At 48.5% G+C, this 20,365-nt stretch overlaps 1 protein-coding gene across 1 annotated transcript in view; it reads right to left on the bottom strand.

Annotated features, from left to right (window-relative positions):
- Positions 1-4,594: 4,594 nt before the first annotated feature.
- The window catches only part of LOC115124607 (AT-rich interactive domain-containing protein 4B-like), a 292,870-nt gene continuing 277,099 nt past the window's right edge, over positions 4,595-20,365 (bottom strand). The window contains 6 exon segments of the mRNA XM_065002341.1: positions 4,595-4,642; positions 4,644-4,676; positions 4,679-4,726; positions 4,729-4,763; positions 14,483-14,629; positions 16,044-16,289. Coding sequence (XP_064858413.1) covers positions 4,595-4,642; positions 4,644-4,676; positions 4,679-4,726; positions 4,729-4,763; positions 14,483-14,629; positions 16,044-16,289 — 557 coding nt within the window.

The raw sequence follows: 20,365 nt of genomic DNA on the forward strand, positions 1-20,365 counted from the left end.
GGCTGCTCCACCCTGTGGACTGGCTGTGTCCATATGAACAAAAATATCAATAAAAAGTAAGTGCCTTCAGAAACTATTCACACCCCTTGACTTTGTCTTACAGCCAGAATTTAAAATGGATTTAACTGGCCTACACACAATACACCATCATGTTAAAGTGGAATCATGAAAAGCTGAAATGTGTTGAGTTAATATTCAACCCCTTTGTCACGTCCAGCCTAAATACGTTCAGGAGTAAAAATGTTGTTTAACATTATTTTTGAATAAATAAATCTCTATATCATCATCTCTAAAATTATCTGTAACGTCCCACAGTCGAGCTGTGAATTTCAAACACAGAATCAAACACAAAAACCAGAGTTTTTTCCAATGCCTCTCAAAGAAGGGAACCTATTAGTAGTTGGGTTAAATAAAAAGCAGACATTGAATACCCCTTTGAGCATGGTGAAGTTATTAATTACACTTTGGATGGGGTATCAATACACCCAGTCACTACAATGATGCAGGCATCATTCCTAACTCAGTTGCCGGAGAGGAAGGAAACCACTCAGGGATTTCACCATTCCCAGACTCACAGCTGTAATCACTCTTAGTGACTTACCCAGAAAGACTCACAGCAGTAATCATTCTTAGAGACTTACCCAGAAAGACTCACAGCTGTAATCACTCTTAGAGACTTACCCAGAAAGACTCACAGCTGTAATCACTCTTAGAGATGTACCCAGAAAGACTCACAGCAGTAATCACTCTTAGAGACTTACCCAGAAAGACTCACAGCAGTAATCACTCTTAGAGACTTACCCAGAAAGACTCACAGCAGTAATCACTCTTAGAGACTCACCCAGAAAGACTCACAGCTGTAATCATTCTTAGAGACTTACCCAGAAAGACTCACAGCTGTAATCATTCTTAGAGACTTACCCAGAAAGACTCACAGCTGTAATCATTCTTAGAGACTTACCCAGAAAGACTTACAGCTGTAATCATTCTTAGAGACTTACCCAGAAAGACTTACAGCTGTAATCACTCTTAGAGACTTACCCAGAAAGACTCACAGCAGTAATCACTCTTAGAGACTTACCCAGAAAGACTCACAGCAGTAATCACTCTTAGAGACGTACCCAGAAAGACTCACAGCAGTAATCACTCTTAGAGACTTACCCAGAAAGACTCACAGCTGTAATCACTCTTAGAGACTTACCCAGAAAGACTCACAGCTGTAATCACTCTTAGAGACTTACCCAGAAAGACTCACAGCTGTAATCACTCTTAGAGACTTACCCAGAAAGACTCACAGCAGTAATCACTCTTAGAGACTTACCCAGAAAGACTCACAGCTGTAATCACTCTTAGAGACTTACCCAGAAAGACTCACAGCTGTAATCACTCTTAGAGACTTACCCAGAAAGACTTACAGCTGTAATCACTCTTAGAGACGTACCCAGAAAGACTCACAGCTGTAATAAGGTGAAAGCACCAATTTGTAAGTCGCTCTGGATAAGAGCGTCTGCTAAATGACTTAAATGTAAATGTAATGTAATCACGGTGAAAGGTGATTCTAACATGTATTGACATACTTATGTAAATGGGATGTTTCTGTATTTTATTTTCAATACATTTTATTAAAAAAATCTAAAAACACACTTTCACTTTGTCATTATGGGGTATTGTGTGTCTTTGTGTGAGAACAGAGCGGAGGGGGACAGAGAGAGGAGGGGGACAGAGCGGAGGGGGACAGAGCGGAGGGGGACAGAGAGAGGAGGGGGACAGAGAGGAGGGGGACAGACGGAGGGGGACAGAGAGGAGGGGGACAGAGCGGAGGGGGACGGAGGGGGACAGAGGGGGACAGAGGAGGGGGACAGAGAACAATAATCTGTTGAATCCATTTTGAAAAGGCTGTAAGAACAAAATGTGGAATAAGTCAAGGGGTGTGATACTTTCTGAAGGTCCTGTATAATGATTTTGCACTTATAATTTAAGGCAATTTTGTTGCTCTAGATTGCAGGAAATGAAGTGTGTTACAGCTGCCCCCTTTCTGCTCAGCACCACCTTGTTAAAAATCCCTGGGGAGAACACTGCTTCTCTCCACATCAACCTCTACAATCACTATGTTTAGATAAACACACATATCTGTCATGTACATAACCTGTCTCTCATTCATACTCTGACCTACAGTCTAATGCTATAAATCTTCGGGATCAAGAGAGTGAGAGGAGGGGGACAGAGAGGAGGGGGACAGAGAGAGGAGGGGGACAGAGAGAGGAGGGGGACAGAGAGAGGAGGGGGACAGAGAGGAGGGGGACAGAGAGGGGACAGGAGCGGGGGGACAGAGAGAGGGGGAGAGAGGGAGGGGGACAGAGAGCGGAGGGGGACAGAGAGCGGAGGGGGACAGAGAGCGGAGGGGGACAGAGAGCGGAGGGGGACAGAGCGGAGGGGGACAGAGAGCGGAGGGGGACAGAGAGCGGAGGGGGACAGAGAGAGGAGGGGGACAGAGAGAGGAGGGGGACAGAGAGCGGAGGGGGACAGAGAGCGGAGGGGGACAGAGAGCGGAGGGGGACAGAGAGCGGAGGGGGAGGAGGGGAGAGCGGGGGGACAGAGAGCGGAGGGGGACAGAGAGCGGAGGGGGACAGAGAGCGGAGGGGGACAGAGAGCGGAGGGGGACAGAGCGGAGGAGGACAGAGAAAACAAGTGGCAAGGTTACTTTGAGTACACACGACATGCCAATGTGGCATTGACATTCTGTATAGGCTACAACAGAAGATGACATTGACTACATAGTACACAACATCCCTAACCCATATTAAATAACCACATCAGACATAATATAATTATAGCTTTTAGAAAACAACTCTTATAAATGTCTATCAATTTAAGGAAAAACACGTTTGTCGTTTTGTTGTCATTGTATTCTTCCACCCAATCATCATAAGAGTGCACTTGAGTGCAATTAGCTAGCCAAAGAAACAGCTGTGGACATGAAATTGTGCTTTTCGTCTTGTTTGTTTCTCTGTCGTCTCTGGTCCCTGCTGTAGTTACAGTGTGGAAGTTGGTGTGGAGGGGCCTGGGTGGGTTGTCACTTCTGTTGGAAGGGTGTTGGCGTGGAGGGGCCTGGGTGGGTTGTCACTTCTGTTGGAAGGGTGTTGGTGTGGAGGGGCCTGGGTGGGTTGTCACTTCTGTTGGAAGGGTGTTGGCGTGGAGGGGCCTGGGTGGGTTGTCACTTCTGTTGGAAGGGTGTTGGTGTGGAGGGGCCTGGGTGGGTTGTCAGTTCTGTTGGAGGGGTGTTGGTGTGGAGGGGCCTGGGTGGGTTGTCAGTTCTGTTGGACGGGTGTTGGTGTGGAGGGGCCTGGGTGGGTTGTCAGTTCTGTTGGAGGGGTGTTGGTGTGGAGGGGCCTGGATGGGTTGTCACTTCTGTTGGAGGGGTGTTGGTGTGGAGGGGCCTGGGTGGGTTGTCAGTTCTGTTGGACGGGTGTTGGCGTGGAGGGGCCTGGGTGGGTTGTCAGTTCTGTTGGAGGGGTGTTGGTGTGGAGGGGCCTGGGTGGGTTGTCAGTTCTGTTGGACGGGTGTTGGCGTGGAGGGGCCTGGGTGGGTTGTCCGTTCTGTTGGACGGGTGTTGGCGTGGAGGGGCCTGGGTGGGTTGTCCGTTCTGTTGGAGGGGTGTTGGTGTGGAGGGGCCTGTGTGGGTTGTCAGTTCTGTTGGAGGGGTGTTGGTGTGGAGGGGCCTGGGTGGGTTGTCAGTTCTGTTGGAGGGTGTTGGTGTGGAGGGGCCTGGGTGGGTTGTCACTTCTGTTGGAAGGGTGTTGGTGGGAGGGGTGGAGGGGCCTGGGTGGAGGTTGTCAGTTCTGTTGGAAGGGTGTTGGTGTGGAGGGGCCTGGGTGGGTTGTCCGTTCTGTTGGAAGGGTGTTGGTGTGGAGGGGCCTGGGTGGGTTGTCAGTTCTGTTGGAAGGGTGTTGGTGTGGAGGGGCCTGGGTGGGTTGTCCGTTCTGTTGGAGGGGTGTTGGTGTGGAGGGGCCTGGGTGGGTTGTCACTTCTGTTGGAAGGGTGTTGGTGTGGAGGGGCCTGGGTGGGTTGTCACTTCTGTTGGAAGGGTGTTGGTGTGGAGGGGCCTGGGTGGGTTGTCACTTCTGTTGGAAGGGTGTTGGCGTGGAGGGGCCTGGGTGGGTTGTCAGTTCTGTTGGAAGGGTGTTGGTGTGGAGGGGCCTGGGTGGGTTGTCAGTTCTGTTGGAGGGGTGTTGGTGTGGTGGGGCCTGGGTGGGTTGGGTTGTTCTGTTGGAAGGGTGTTGGCGTGGAGGGGCCTGGGTGGGTTGTCAGTTCTGTTGGAAGGGTGTTGGTGTGGAGGGGCCTGGGTGGGTTGTCAGTTCTGTTGGGAGTGTTGGAGATGGAGGGTGATGGTGCCTGGTTGGGGGCTGTTCTGTTGGGTCTGGGTGAATATAGGGTAGTTCTGTTGGAAGGGTGGAGGTTAGGGGCCTGGGTGGGTTGTGTGTCTTGGGTGGATGCTGACGGGGCCTGGGTGTTGGACCAGGGTGGTGCTGGTTAGGTGCTCAGTGCTGTGTCCTGGGCCTCAGAAGGTTGGGAGGGTGGGTTGGTGGGTGTCCTGTCACCTACATTCTAAAGACACCACAGAGTTCTGAGAGGAGGAAGAGGACTGACACAGGAGTGTCGGCTAGTGTCAACATCAGGGGCCTGGGTGGGTTGCTGCTGTTAGAGAGCTGGAGGAGGGTGGGGACGAGGGGAAGAGGAGGAGGAGGAAGATGCAGCCACTGTACCTGGGGAGAAAAAACAACATTGTGGTCAGATGGAGCAGGAACAACATGGTGGTCAGAAACAACATGGTGGTCAGATGATGCAGGAACAACATGGTGGTCAGATGGAGCAGAAACAACATGGTGGTCAGAAACAACATGGTGGTCAGATGGAGTAGAAACAACATGGTGGTCAGATGGAACAGAAACAACATGGTGGTCAGAAACAACATGGTGGTCAGATGATGCAGAAACAACATGGTGGTCAGATGGAGCAGAAACAACATGGTGGTCAGATGGAACAGAAACAACATGGTGGTCAGAAACAACATGGTGGTCAGATGGAGCAGGAACAACATGGTGGTCAGAAACAACATGGTGGTCAGATGGATCAGAAACAACATGGTGGTCAGATGGAGCAGGAACAACATGGTGGTCAGATGGAGCCAGAAACAACATGGTGGTCAGAAACAACATGGTGGTCAGATGGAGCAGAAACAACATGGTGGTCAGAAACAACATGGTGGTCAGAAACAACATGGTGGTCAGATGGAGAAGAAACAACATGGTGGTCAGATGGAGCAGGAACAACATGGTGGTCAGAAACAACATGGTGGTCAGATGGAACAGACACAACATGGTGGTCAGATGGAGCAGAAACAACATGGTGGTCAGATGGAGCAGAAACAACATGGTGGTCAGATGGAGCATGAACAACATGGTGGTCAGATGATGCAGAAACAACATGGTGGTCAGATGGAGAAGAAACAACATGGTGGTCAGAAACAACATGGTGGTCAGATGGAGAAGAAACAACATGGTGGTCAGATGGAGCAGAAACAACATGGTGGTCAGATGGAGCAGAAACAACATGGTGGTCAGATGGAGAGGGGCCTGGGTGGGGTCTGTTGGAAGGGTGTTGGTGGAACATGGTGGTCAGATGGAGCAGAAACAACATGGTGGTCAGATGGAGAAGAAACAACATGGTGGTCAGAAACAACATGGTGGTCAGATGGAGCAGAAACAACATGTTGGTCAGATGGAGAAGAAACAACATGGTGGTCAGAAACAACATGGTGGTAAGATGGAGCAGAAACAACATGGTGGTCAGATGGAGCAGACACAACATGGTGGTCAGAAACAACATGGTGGTCAGATGGAGCAGGAACAACATGGTGGTCAGAAACAACATGGTGGTCAGATGGATCAGAAACAACATGGTGGTCAGATGGAGCAGGAACAACATGGTGGTCAGATTGAGCAGAAACAACATGGTGGTCAGAAACAACATGGTGGTCAGATGGAGCAGAAACAACATGGTGGTCAGAAACAACATGGTGGTCAGAAACAACATGGTGGTCAGATGGAGAAGAAACAACATGGTGGTCAGATGGAGCAGGAACAACATGGTGGTCAGAAACAACATGGTGGTCAGATGGAACAGACACAACATGGTGGTCAGATGGAGCAGAAACAACATGGTGGTCAGATGGAGCAGAAACAACATGGTGGTCAGATGGAGCATGAACAACATGGTGGTCAGATGATGCAGAAACAACATGGTGGTCAGATGGAGAAGAAACAACATGGTGGTCAGAAACAACATGGTGGTCAGATGGAGAAGAAACAACATGGTGGTCAGATGGAGCAGAAACAACATGGTGGTCAGATGGAGCAGAAACAACATGGTGGTCAGATGGAGCAGAAACAACATGGTGGTCAGATGGAGCAGAAACAACATGGTGGTCAGATGGAGAAGAAACAACATGGTGGTCAGAAACAACATGGTGGTCAGATGGAGCAGAAACAACATGTTGGTCAGATGGAGAAGAAACAACATGGTGGTCAGAAACAACATGGTGGTAAGATGGAGCAGAAACAACATGGTGGTAAGATGGAGCAGAAACAACATGGTGGTCAGATGGAGCAGAAGTGGAGTAGAAGTCAGCTGGTGGTCTGTATCTTGGAAGTCTGTGGAGAAGCAGTCTGTAGCTTAGAAGTCTGTAGCTTAGCAGTCTGTAGCAGAAGAAGTCTGATAGCAGAAGAAGTCTGGTGGTCTTAGAAACAGTCTGTAGTTTAGAAGTCTGTAGATTAGAAGTCTGGTAGATTAGAAGTCAAGTTCAGCAGTCTGAAACAACATGGTGGCAGTGGAGCAGAAGTCTGTAGCTTAGAAGTCTGTAGCAGAAAGTCTGTAGCTTAGAAGTCTGTAGATTAGAAGTCTGTATCTTAGAAGTCTGTAGTTTAGCAGTCTGTAGTTTAGAAGTCATGGTGTAGATTAGAAGTCTGTAGTTCAGCAGTCATGGTGGTCCATTCAGACCCATGGTTCCAGATCCAAGAGTGGTAAAGAGAGAAAAAGCCTGGTGGTCAGCTGCACCATCAATAAACAAGCCATATTGGCCAAATGATCAACATGAGTCCTTAAAAACGGTCTAGAACAAATGACTAAAGCCCAATTTGTTGTGTTTCAGATGTGAGCATATTCAAAACTTCATAGTCTATTGTTTTATTGGTTTGTACTTTCCTAAAACAGTAATTGTCCACCTCATGGTTCAGCTGGAGGAGATTTGAGCACTAAATGCATCAGGACAATGCATGTATAGACCTAAAGGGCTGAGGTGTCCACTGTATGATATTAGCATAATATAATCAAATATATAAAATAATAAATGGTATAATAAATGAAATAATATTAAGGAAGAGAAGGTGAGGCCCTAGAAAGACCAGTGGTCAGAAAAAGATATGCTGGCAGATGGAGAAGCCATATGTGTACAGAAGGAGGCTAGAAACAACATTTTCTATAAAGATATCAAATCAAATTTGGTGAGTCACATGCGCTGAATACAACAGGTGAAGAAGACAACTGGTGGTCAGTGAAATGCTTTACTTCAGAAGCAACATGGTAACCAACAATACTGTTTAAAAAAAAACAGATAAGAATAAGAAATAAAAGTAACAAGAAATTAAGAGAAAAGAAGAGCAGCAGTAAAATAACAATAGCAAGACTATATACAGAAGGGGTAGTCTGTAGCAGAGTCAATGTGCTGGTTAGTTGAGTAATATGTACATGTAGGTAGAGTTAAAGTAACTATGCATAGATGATAACAATAGAGAGTAGCAGCGGTGTAAATGGGGGCTGGGGCAATGCAAATAGTCTGGGTAGCCATTTGATTAGATGTCCAGGAGTCTTATGGCTTGGGGGTAGAAGTCTGTTTAGAAAGTCTTGGATTAGAGTCTTAGTTCAGCAGTCTCCGGTCCACTTGCCGTGTGATAAAGAGAGAAAAGTCTATGACTCAGGGTGGCAAGTCTTTGACCATTTTGAGGCCTTCCTCTGACAAAGCCCTGTGTATAGAGGTCTGATATTCAAAGCTGCCATAGTCTATTGGCAGTTTGATGCTAAACCAGTCAGGATTGACCTCGATGGTTCAGCTGTAAAAGATTTGAGCATCTAAATGGACCCATGCCAAATCTTGTCAGTCTCCTGATGGGGAACTGTATGATAGGTTTTGTCGATATTAGCATAATCTTCACGACTGTCTTGGTGTGTTTGGACCATGTTAGTTTGTTGGGGATGTGGACGCCAAGGAACTTGAAGCTCTCAACCTGCTCCACTGCAGCCCGGTCGATGAGAATGGGGGCGTGCTCGGCCTCTTTTTCCTGTAGTCCATCTCCTTTGTCTTGATCACATTGAGGGAGAGGTTGTTGTCCTGGCACCACACGGCCAGGTCTCTGACCTCCTCCCTATAGTCTGTGTCATCGTTGTTGGTGTTCAGGCCTACCACTGTTGTGTCGTCAGCAAACTTAATGACAGTGTTGGAGTCGTGCCTGGCCGTGCAGTCATGAGTGAACAGGGAGTACAGGAGGGGACTGAGCATGAACCCCAGGATCCAGTTGCAAAGGGAGGTGTTTCGTCCCAGGGTCCTTAGCTTAGTGATGAGCTTTGAGGGCACTATGGTGTTGAAAGCTGAGCTTTAGTCAATGAACAGCATTCTAACACAGGTGTTGCTTTTGTCCAGGTGAGAAAGGGCAGTGTAGATTGCAGCGTCTGTGGATCTGTTGGGGTGGTATGCAAATTGGATTGGGTCTAGGATTTCTGGGATAATGGTGCTGATGTGAGCCATGACCAGACTTTCAAAGCACTTCATGGCTACAGATGCGAGTGCTACGGAGCAGTAGTTATTTCAGCAGGTTACCTTAGTGTTCATGGGCACAGGCACTATGGTGGTCTGCTTAAAACATGTTGGTAATACAGACTAGAACAGGGAGAGGTTGAAAATGTCAGTGAAGACACTTGCCAGTTGGCCAGCGCATACTCTGAGTAGTACACATCCTGGTAATCCGTTTGGCCCTGCGGCCTTGTGAATGCTGATCTGTTTAAAGGTCTTACTCACATTGGCTGTGGAGATCACGCAATCTTCCGGAACAGCTGGTGCTCTCTTGCATGGTTCAGTTTATTTGCCTCAAAGCGAGCATAGAAGTAGTTTAGCTCATCTAGTAGGCTTGTGTCACTGGGCAGCGCTCGGCTGTGCTTCCCTTTGTAGTCTGTAACAGTTTGTTAGCCCTGCCACATCCGAAGAGCGTCAAAGCCGATGTATTACGATTCGATCTTAGTCCTGTATTGACGCTTTGCCTGTTTGATGGTTCGTCGGAGGGCATAGCAGGATTTCTTATAAGCTTCCGGGTTAGAGTCCTGCTCCTTGAAAGCGGCAGCTCTATCCTTGAGCTCAGTGTGGATGTTGCCTGTAATCCATGGCTTCTGGTTGGGTTATGTACGTACGGTCACTGTGGGGACAACGACGCCAATTGGTGCATTCAACATGTCAATACCTCTCACAAAAACAACGCTTTATTATGGACAGACTTCTCCCCATCTTAGCCAACGTCATGACACTACTGTTGTATCAATATGTTTTGACCATGACAGTTTTACAATCCAGGGTTACGCCAAGCAGTTTAGTCACCTCAACTTGCTCTATTTGCACATTATTTAGTGATTTAGGATTTATTTCAGGTTTAAGGTATAGTGAATGATTTGTATAAAAAAACAATACTTTATTCAAATATTTAGGAGTAATTTATTCCCATTCTGAAACTAACTGCAGCTCTTTGTTAAGTGTTGCAGTCATTTCAGACTCTGCAGTAGCTGACGTGTATAGTGCTGAGCATCCGCATACATAGACACTGTGGCTTTACTCAAATACTGGTGGTTGTTACATTGTTGTTACCAGATCTTCCTAGCTTGGGGAACAAGTCTGGTCTGGGAGACTAGGTCTATTCAACATACACTAGAGCATTATCAATCAATCTACAGTCCTCAGACAGGATACAGTACAACAGGGATTGTCTCGGTCTCCAGCTACAGTACTACAGGGATTGTCTTGGTTTCCAACTACAGCACTACAGGGATTGTCTCGGTCTCCAGCTACAGTACTACAGGGATTGTCTTGGTTTCCAGCTACAGTACTACAGGGATTATATTGGTCTCCAGCTACAGTACTACAGGGATTATATTGGTCTCCAGCTACAGTACTACAGGGATTATATTGGTCTCCAGCTACAGTACTACAGGGATTATATTGGTCTCCAGCTACAGTACTACAGGGATTATATTGGTCTCCAACTACAGTACTACAGTACTACAGGGATTGTCTTGGTCTCCAGCTACAGTACTACAGGGATTATATTGGTCTCCAGCTACAGTACTACAGTGATTGTCATGGTTTCCAGCTACAGTACTACAGGGATTATATTGCTCTCCAGCTACAGTACTACAGTACTACAGGGATTGTCTTGGTCTCCAGCTACAGTACTACAGTACTACAGGGATTGTCTTGGTCTCCAGCTACAGTACTACAGGGATTATATTGGTCTCCAGCTACAGTACTACAGTACTACAGGGATTGTCTTGGTTTCCAGCTACAGTACTACAGGGATTATATTGGTCTCCAGCTACAGTACTACAGTACTACAGGGATTGTCTTGGTTTCCAGCTACAGTACTACAGGGATTATATTGGTCTCCAGCTACAGTACTACAGTACTACAGGGATTGTCTTGGTCTCCAGATACAGTACTACAGTACTACAGGGATCGTCTTGGTCTCCAGCTACAGTACTACAGGGATTGTCTTGGTCTCCAGCTACAGTACTACAGTACTACAGGGATTGTCTCGGTCTCCAGCTACAGTACTACAGGGATTATATTGGTCTCCAGCTACAGTACTACAGTACTACAGGGATTGTCTTGGTCTCCAGCTACAGTACTACAGGGATTATATTGGTCTCCAGCTACAGTACTACAGTGATTGTCTTGGTTTCCAGCTACAGTACTACAGGGATTATATTGCTCTCCAGCTACGGTCTCCAGCTACAGTACTACAGGGATTGTCTTGGTCTCCAGCTACAGTACTACAGTACTACAGGGATTGTCTTGGTCTCCAGCTACAGCTACAGTACTACAGTACTACAGGGATTGTCTTGGTCTCCAGCTACAGTACTACAGGGATTATATTGGTCTCCAGCTACAGTACTACAGGGATTATATTGGTCTCCAGCTACAGTACTACAGGGATTATATTGGTCTCCAGCTACAGTACTACAGTACTACAGGGATTGTCTTGGTTTCCAGCTACAGTACTACAGGGATTATATTGGTCTCCAGCTACAGTACTACAGGGACAGTACTACAGGGATTGTCTTGGTTTCCAGCTACAGTACTACAGGGATTATATTGGTCTCCAGTACTACAGTACTACAGGGATTGTCTTGGTCTCCAGATACAGTACTACAGTACTACAGGGATCGTCTTGGTCTCCAGCTACAGTACTACAGGGATTGTCTTGGTCTCCAGCTACAGTACTACAGTACTAAAGGGATTGTCTCGGTCTCCAGCTACAGTACTACAGGGATTGTCTTGGTCTCCAGATACAGTACTACAGGGATTGTCTTGGTCTCCAGCTACAGTACTACAGTAGTACAGGGATTGTCTTGGTCTCCAGCTACAGTACTACAGTACTACAGGGATGGTCTCGGTCTCCAGCTACAATACTACAGTACTACAGGGATTGTCTTGGTTTCTCCAGTACTACAGGGTACTACAGGGATTGTCTTGGTTTCCAGCTACAGTACTACAGGGATTATATTGCTCTCCAGCTACAGTACTACAGGGATTGTCTTGGTCTCCAGCTACAGTACTACAGGGATTATATTGGTCTCCAGCTACAGTACTACAGGGATTATATTGGTCTCCAGCTACAGTACTACAGTACTACAGGGATTGTCTTGGTTTCCAGCTACAGTACTACAGGGATTATATTGGTCTCCAGCTACAGTACTACAGTACTACAGGGATTGTCTTGGTTTCCAGCTACAGTACTACAGGGATTATATTGGTCTCCAGCTACAGTACTACAGTACTACAGGGATTGTCTTGGTCTCCAGCTACAGTACTACAGGGATTGTCTTGGTCTCCAGATACAGTACTACAGGGATTGTCTTGGTCTCCAGCTACAGTACTACAGTAGTACAGGGATTGTCTTGGTCTCCAGCTACAGTACTACAGTACTACAGGGATGGTCTCGGTCTCCAGCTACAATACTACAGTACTACAGGGATGGTCTCTTGGTCTCCAGCTACAGTACTACAGGGATGGTCTCAGGGGTCTCCAGCTACAGTACTACAGGGATTATATTGGTCTCCAGCTACAGTACTACAGGGATTATATTGGTCTCCAGCTACAGTACTACAGTACTACAGGGATTGTCTTGGTTTCCAGCTACAGTACTACAGGGATTATATTGGTCTCCAGCTACAGTACTACAGGGATTGTCTTGGTTTCCAGCTACAGTACTACAGGGATTGTCTTGGTCTCCAGATACAGTACTACAGTACTACAGGGATTGTCTCGGTCTCCAGCTACAGTACTACAGGGATTGTCTTGGTCTCCAGCTACAGTACTACAGTACTACAGGGATTGTCTTGGTCTCCAGCTACAGTACTACAGGGATGGTCTCGGTCTCCAGCTACAGTACTACAGGGATTATATTGGTCTCCAGCTACAGTACTACAGGGATTATATTGGTCTCCAGCTACAGTACTACAGGGATGGTCTCGGTCTCCAGCTACAGTACTACAGGGATTATATTGGTCTCCACTACAGTACTACAGGGATTGTCTTGGTTTCCAGCTACAGTACTACAGGGATTATATTGGTCTCCAGCTACAGTACTACAGTACTACAGGGATTGTCTTGGTTTCCAGCTACAGTACTACAGGGATTATATTGGTCTCCAGCTACAGTACTACAGTACTACAGGGATTGTCTTGGTTTCCAGCTACAGTACTACAGGGATTATATTGGTCTCCAGCTACAGTACTACAGTACTACAGGGATTGTCTTGGTCTCCAGCTACAGTACTACAGGGATTATATTGGTCTCCAGCTACAGTACTACAGTACTACAGGGATTGTCTTGGTCTCCAGCTACAGTACTACAGGGATTATATTGGTCTCCAGCTACAGTACTACAGTGATTGTCTTGGTTTCCAGCTACAATACTACAGTACTACAGGGATTGTCTCGGTCTCCAGCTACAGTACTACAGGGATGGTCTCGGTCTCCAGCTACAGTACTACAGTACTACAGGGATTGTCTCGGTCTCCAGCTACAGTACTACAGGGATTGTCTTGGTTTCCAGCTACAGTACTACAGGGATTATATTGCTCTCCAGCTACAGTACTACAGGGATTGTCTTGGTCTCCAGCTACAGTACTACAGGGATTATATTGGTCTCCAGCTACAGTACTACAGGGATTATATTGGTCTCCAGCTACAGTACTACAGGGATTATATTGGTCTCCAGCTACAGTACTACAGTACTACAGGGATTGTCTTGGTTTCCAGCTACAGTACTACAGGGATTATATTGGTCTCCAGCTACAGTACTACAGTACTACAGGGATTGTCTTGGTTTCCAGCTACAGTACTACAGGGATTATATTGGTCTCCAGCTACAGTACTACAGTACTACAGGGATTGTCTTGGTTTCCAGCTACAGTACTACAGGGATTATATTGGTCTCCAGCTACAGTACTACAGTACTACAGGGATTGTCTCGGTCTCCAGCTACAGTACTACAGGGATTGTCTTGGTCTCCAGATACAGTACTACAGTACTACAGGGATTGTCTTGGTCTCCAGCTACAGTACTACAGTAGTACAGGGATTGTCTTGGTCTCCAGCTACAGTACTACAGGGATGGTCTCGGTCTCCAGCTACAGTACTACAGGGATTATATTGGTCTCCAGCTACAGTACTACAGGGATTATATTGGTCTCCAGCTACAGTACTACAGTACTACAGGGATTGTCTTGGTTTCCAGCTACAGTACTACAGGGATTATATTGGTCTCCAGCTACAGTACTACAGGGATTGTCTTGGTCTCCAGATACAGTACTACAGGGATTGTCTCGGTCTCCAGCTACAGTACTACAGGGATTGTCTTGGTCTCCAGCTACAGTACTACAGTACTACAGGGATTGTCTTGGTCTCCAGCTACAGTACTACAGGGATGGTCTCGGTCTCCAGCTACAGTACTACAGGGATTGTCTTGGTCTCCAGCTACAGTACTACAGGGATGGTCTCGGTCTCCAGCACTACAGGGTTAGAAACTACATTTCTTCCTCTCTCTTTTTATTGTGTTTACCATAACAGCTCTGGTAGCAAATAAACTGTCGATTATGATGACTCACTCTCTCTCTCTTTCTTCTTGATGCGTTTGCGTCGTCTGTCGATGGATGCCACCTCAGACTTGAGAGACAGGTAGTGGTTCCTGATGTCCTGCAGCTTCTCCTGGAGGAAGGAGATCCTCTCCAGACTACACATCTTCTCCAGGTCCGCTAGGGGAGGAGAGGAACAACATTGAAAGGAGAGGACTCAGTGGGATGTTTCAGAGTAGAAACATTGAAAGGAGAGGAATCAGTGGGTTGTTTCAGAGTAGAAACATTGAAAGGAGAGGACTCAGTGGGATGTCACATTGAAAGGAGAGGAATCAGTGAGATGTTTCAGAGTAGAAACATTGAAAGGAGAGAAATCAGTGGGATGTTTCAGAGTAGAAACATTGAAAGGAGAGGACTCAGTGAGGTGTTTCAGAGTAGAAACATTGAAAGGAGAGGACTCAGTGGGTTGTTTCAGAGTAGAAATATTGAAAGGAGAGGACTCAGTGGGATGTTACATTGAAAGGAGAGGAATCAGTGAGGTGTTTCAGAGTAGAAACATTGAAAGGAGATGTGACGGCTCCTCCCTGCTCTGTCTACTGAGTTTTGCTGTGCTTACTTCCTGCAGGAGATTGGTGGGAAGAGTAGGAGAGGTGGGCGGAGCTGGGAAGAGTAGAAGAGGTGGGCGGAGCTGGGAAGAGTCGGAGAGGTGGGCGGAGCTGGGAGGGTAGTCAGTGCTGATGGGGCACACCTGTGAAAGCTCAGCTGTGGCAAAAAGAGATTCCTCTCTCCGTGCATACCTTTGGTAGTTGACACCTAATTTACTGACCTTCATGCCTCATCTGATTATTGTTGTGAGTTTACTTTATTTATGGAATACATTCATATTGTTATTCCTTTACTCAGTGTGCGGTTTCCTATTGTTACAATCTTGAGCCAGGTTGTAACAGAGAGAACACTGGGGTGGTTCAGAATAGAAATATTGAAAGGAGAGGAATCAGTGGGTTGTTTCAGAGTAGAAACATTGAAAGGAGAGGAATCAGTGGGTTGTTTCAGAGTAGAAAGCTAAACCAAACAGTATAAAACTAGTCAGTCCTCTGTCCTCTGTGTGATCACAAAGGGTTCTGTCTGACAAATCTACTTGTACAGTAACAGACAATCTGGTGGGACGTAGATGAGAATTCCTGTAGCTAGCATCAATCTGGAGGGCTTGAGGCTCTGTGAAAGACAGCCAGGGTTGGTTGAGGCTCTGTGAAAGACAGCCAGGGTTGGTTGAGGCTCTGTGAAAGACAGCCAGGGTTGGTTGAGGCTCTGTGAAAGACAGCCAGGGTTGGTTGAGGCTCTGTGAAAGACAGCCAGGGTTGGTTGAGGCTCTGTGAAAGACAGCCAGGGTTGGTTGAGGCTCTGTGAAAGACAGCCAGGGTTGGTTGAGGCTCTGTGAAAGACAGCCAGGGTTGGTTGAGGCTCTGTGAAAGACAGCCAGGGTTGGTTGAGGCTCTGTGAAAGACAGCCAGGGTTGGTTGAGGCTCTGTGAAAGACAGTCAGGGTTGGTTGAGGCTCTGTGAAAGACAGTCAGGGTTGGTTGAGGCACACTTACACATCTGGACGCTCCACTTGTAGACGGATGCTGTTCTGCCATGGTGCGCTCTGTGGTCAGGGTACCCATGCTGCTGCTCCTTGTGGTACTTCTGGCTGGATGGAGGTGTGTGTCCCTCAACCTGTCCCTGGCTGAGACACTTGGGGGAGATGGACCCCTTCATGTCTGCTGCACCATGGGTCTTGGAGGCTGAAGACTTAGCCATACTCTCACCCACTAACTGGTCTTCACTGTCACTGCTGTGGGCTGTAGGGGGGGGGATGGCAGGACAGGAAGGAGAAGATATTAATTAGCTACAAACGTATTTTTACAAGTAGATTCATTCCTTCGTTGGTAATTGCTCGTGCTTGGAGAGTTGTTAGAATGAACATTTGAAGACGTTCTACAGCCAGATTCACCAGCCCAAGCGGAGGGCCAGATTCACCAACCCTAGCGGAGGACAGACAGTTGGTTTACCAACTACTTCTCTGATAGAGTTCAGTGTGTCAAATCGGAGGGCCTGTTGTCCGGACCTCTGACAGTCTCTATGGGTGTGCCACAGGGTTCAATTCTCGGGCTGACTCTCTTTTCTGTATACATCAATGATGTTGCTCTTGCTGCTGGTGATTCTCTGATCCACCTCTACGCAGACGACACCATTCTGTATACTTCTGGCCCTTCTTTGGACACTGTGTTAACTAACCTCCAGACGAGCTTCAATGCCATACAGCTCTCCTTCCGTGGCCTCCAACTGCTCTTAAACGCAAGTAAAACTAAATGCATGCTCTTCAACCGATCACTGCCCACACGTCCAGCATTACTACTCTGGACGGCTCTGACTTAGAATATGTGGACAACTACAAATACCTGGGTGTCTGTTTAGACTGTAAACTCTCCTTTCAGACTCGCATTAAGCATCACCAATCCAAAATTAAATCTAGAATCGGCATCCTATATAACAACAAAGCATCCTTCACTCGTGCTGCCAAACATACCCTCATAAAACTGACCATCCTACCGATCCTCGACTTCGGTGATGTCATCTATAAAATAGCCCCCAACACTCTACACAACAAACTGGATGCAGTCTATCAGTGCCATTTGTTTTGTCACCAAAGCCCCATACACTACCCACCATTGCGACTTGTACACTCTCGTTGGTTGTCCCTCGCTTCATACTCATTGCCAGACCCACTGGCTCCAGGTTATCTTCAAGTCTCTGCTAGGTAAAGCCCCGCCTTATCTCAGCTCACTGGTCATCATAGCAGCACCCACTCGTAGCACGCGCTCCAGCAGGTATATCTCACTGGTCACCCCCAAAGCCAATTCCTCATTTGGTCGTCTTTCCTTCCAGTTCTCTGCTGCCCATGACTGGAACGAATTGCAAAAATCTCTGAAGCTGGAGACTCACATCTCCTTCAGTAGCTTTAAGCACCAGCTGTCAGAGCAGCTTACAGATCACTGCACCTGTACATAGCCCATCTGTAAACAGCCCATCTACCTACCTCATCCCCATACTGGTATTTATTTATTTATTTTGCTCCTTTGCACCCCAGTATCTCTACCTGCACATTCATCTTCTGCCGATCTACCATTCCAGTGTTTAATTGCTATATTGTAATTACTTCGCCACCATGGCCTATTTATTTCCTAAACTTACCTCATTTGCACTCACTGTTTATAGACTTTTTGTTTTCTTTTGTTCTACTGTATTATTGACTATGTTTTGTTTATTCCATGTGTAACTCTGTGTTGTGGTATGTGTCGAATTGCTACGTAAATGAGAACATGTTCTCAACTGGCCTACCTGGTGAAATAAAGGTGAAATAAAATAAAGATAAACTTGGATTTTTCGGCAGATACATATGCAGGATGCTACCCTCCACAGCATGGCCTTGACTACAGATCAAAACTCCAAACCTACAACCTAATTTTGACCAAAATGAACAAGAGAGATTACTGCTTCCAATGTATTATTTTCCCAAGCTATACGGCTCTAGCCAACAAACAGCAGAGACCTGAGGACACCATTCCAACCTGAACTGAGCAAATTCAATTAGCACTAAGGTGTGAAGTAAAAGGCCTTTGGGCACAACAAGTGGCAGGAGTCTTTGACGCGCCCTTTGAATTGCCCTCCTGTTTAAGACAATTCACTGGCATTTTCTACAAGAAATCTGCCTCCAGAAATATAAGCTTCCCCCAAGTGGGTGGGACACCTACTCCCCCTGTCTGCTGCACTGCTGCTTGGATTCCACCTGGTGATCTGTTCCCCGTCTGTCCTGGTCTGTCTCCCCCTGTCTGGTACAGGTACCTCCACCACACTCCCCCCTCTCTCCCTGGTCTGTCTCCCCCTGTCTGGTACAGGTACCCCCAACACACTCCCCCCTCTCTCCCTGGTCTGTCTTCCTCTGTCTGGTACAGGTACCCCACCACACTCCCCCCTCTCTCCCTGGTCTGTCTCCCCCTGTCTGGTACAGGTACCTCCACTACACTCCCCCTCTCTCGCTGGCCTGTCTCCCCCTGTCTGGTACAGGTACCTCAACTACATTCCCCCTCTCTCCCTGGTCTGTCTCCCCCTGTCTGGTACAGGTACCCCACCACACTCCCCCTCTCTCCCTGGTCTGTCTCCCCCTGTCTACAGGTACCTCCACCACACTCTGTCTCCCCTGTCTGGTACAGGTACCTCCACCACACTCCCCCTCTCTCCATGGCCTGTCTCCCTCTGTCTGGTACAGGTACCTCCACCACACTCCCCCTCTCTCCCTCTACCTGGCCTGTCTCCCCTGTCTGGTACAGGTACCCCCACAACACTCCCCCTCTCTCCCTGGCCTGTCTCCCCTGTCTGGTACAGGTACCCCCACCACACTCCCCCTCTCTCCCTGGTCTGTCTCCCCCTGTCTGGTACAGGTACCCCACCACACTCAGGTACCTCCCCTCTCTCCCTGGTCTGTCTCCCCTGTCTGGTACAGGTACCTCCACCACACTCCCCCTCCCTCTCCCCCTGTCTGGTACAGGTACCCCCAACACACTCCCCCTCTCTCCCTGGTCTGTCTTCCTCTGTCTGGTACAGGTACCCCACCACACTCCCCCTCTCTCCCTGGTCTGTCTCCCCCTGTCTGGTACAGGTACCTCCACTACACTCCCCCTCTCTCCCTGGCCTGTCTCCCCCTGTCTGGTACAGGTACCTCCACCACACTCCCCCTCTCTCCCCCTGTCTGGTACACTCCCCCCTCTCCCTGGCCTGTCTCCCCTGTCTGGTACAGGTACCTCCACCACACTACCTCCCCCTGTCTGGTACAGGTACCTCCACCACACTCCCCCCTCCCTCTCTCCCCCTGTCTGGTACAGGTACCTCCACCACACTCCCCCTCTCTCCTGGCCTGTCTCCCCCTGTCTGGTACAGGTACCTCCACTACACTCCCCCTCTCTACCTGGCCTGTCTCCCCCTGTCTGGTACAGGTACCTCCACCACACTCCCCCTCTCTCTCCCTGTCTGGTACAGGTACCTCCACCACACTCCCCCTCTCTCCATGGCCTGTCTCCCTCTGTCTGGTACAGGTACCTCCACCACACTCCCCCATCTCTACCTGGCCTGTCTCCCCCTGTCTGGTACAGGTACCTCCACCACACTCCCCCTCTCTCTCCCTGTCTGGTACAGGTACCTCCACCACACTCCCCCTCTCTCCATGGCCTGTCTCCCTCTGTCTGGTACAGGTACCTCCACCACACTCCCCCTCTCTACCTGGCCTGTCTCCCCTGTCTGGTACAGGTACCCCCCACCACACTCCCCCTCTCTCCCTGGCCTGTCTCCCCTGTCTGGTACAGGTACCCCCACCACACTCTCCCCTCTCTCCCTGGCCTGTCTCCCCCTGTCTGGTACAGGTACCCCCACCACACTGTCTCCCCCTCTCCCTGGTCTGTCTCCCCTGTCTGGTACAGGTACCCCCACCACACTCCCCCTCTCTCCCTGGCCTGTCTCCCCTATCTGGTACAGGTACCCCCACCACACTCCCCCTCTCTCCCTGGCCTGTCTCCCCTGTCTGGTACAGGTACCCCCACCACACTCCCCCTCTCTCCCTGGCCTGTCTCCCCCTGTCTGGTACAGGTACCCCCACCACACTCCCCCTCTCTCCCTGGCCTGTCTCCCCTGTCTGGTACAGGTACCCCCACCACACTCCCCCTCTCTCCCTGGCCTGTCTCCCCCTGTCTGGTACAGGTACCCCCACCACACTCCCCCTCTCTCCCTGGCCTGTCTCCCCTGTCTGGTACAGGTACCCCCACCACACTCCCCCTCTCTCCCTGGCCTGTCTCCCCTCCTATTGTAACCACCTCTCTGCACTTTA

Source organism: Oncorhynchus nerka, linkage group LG16 (assembly GCF_034236695.1).
Source record: "Oncorhynchus nerka isolate Pitt River linkage group LG16, Oner_Uvic_2.0, whole genome shotgun sequence".
NCBI lineage: Eukaryota > Metazoa > Chordata > Actinopteri > Salmoniformes > Salmonidae > Oncorhynchus > Oncorhynchus nerka.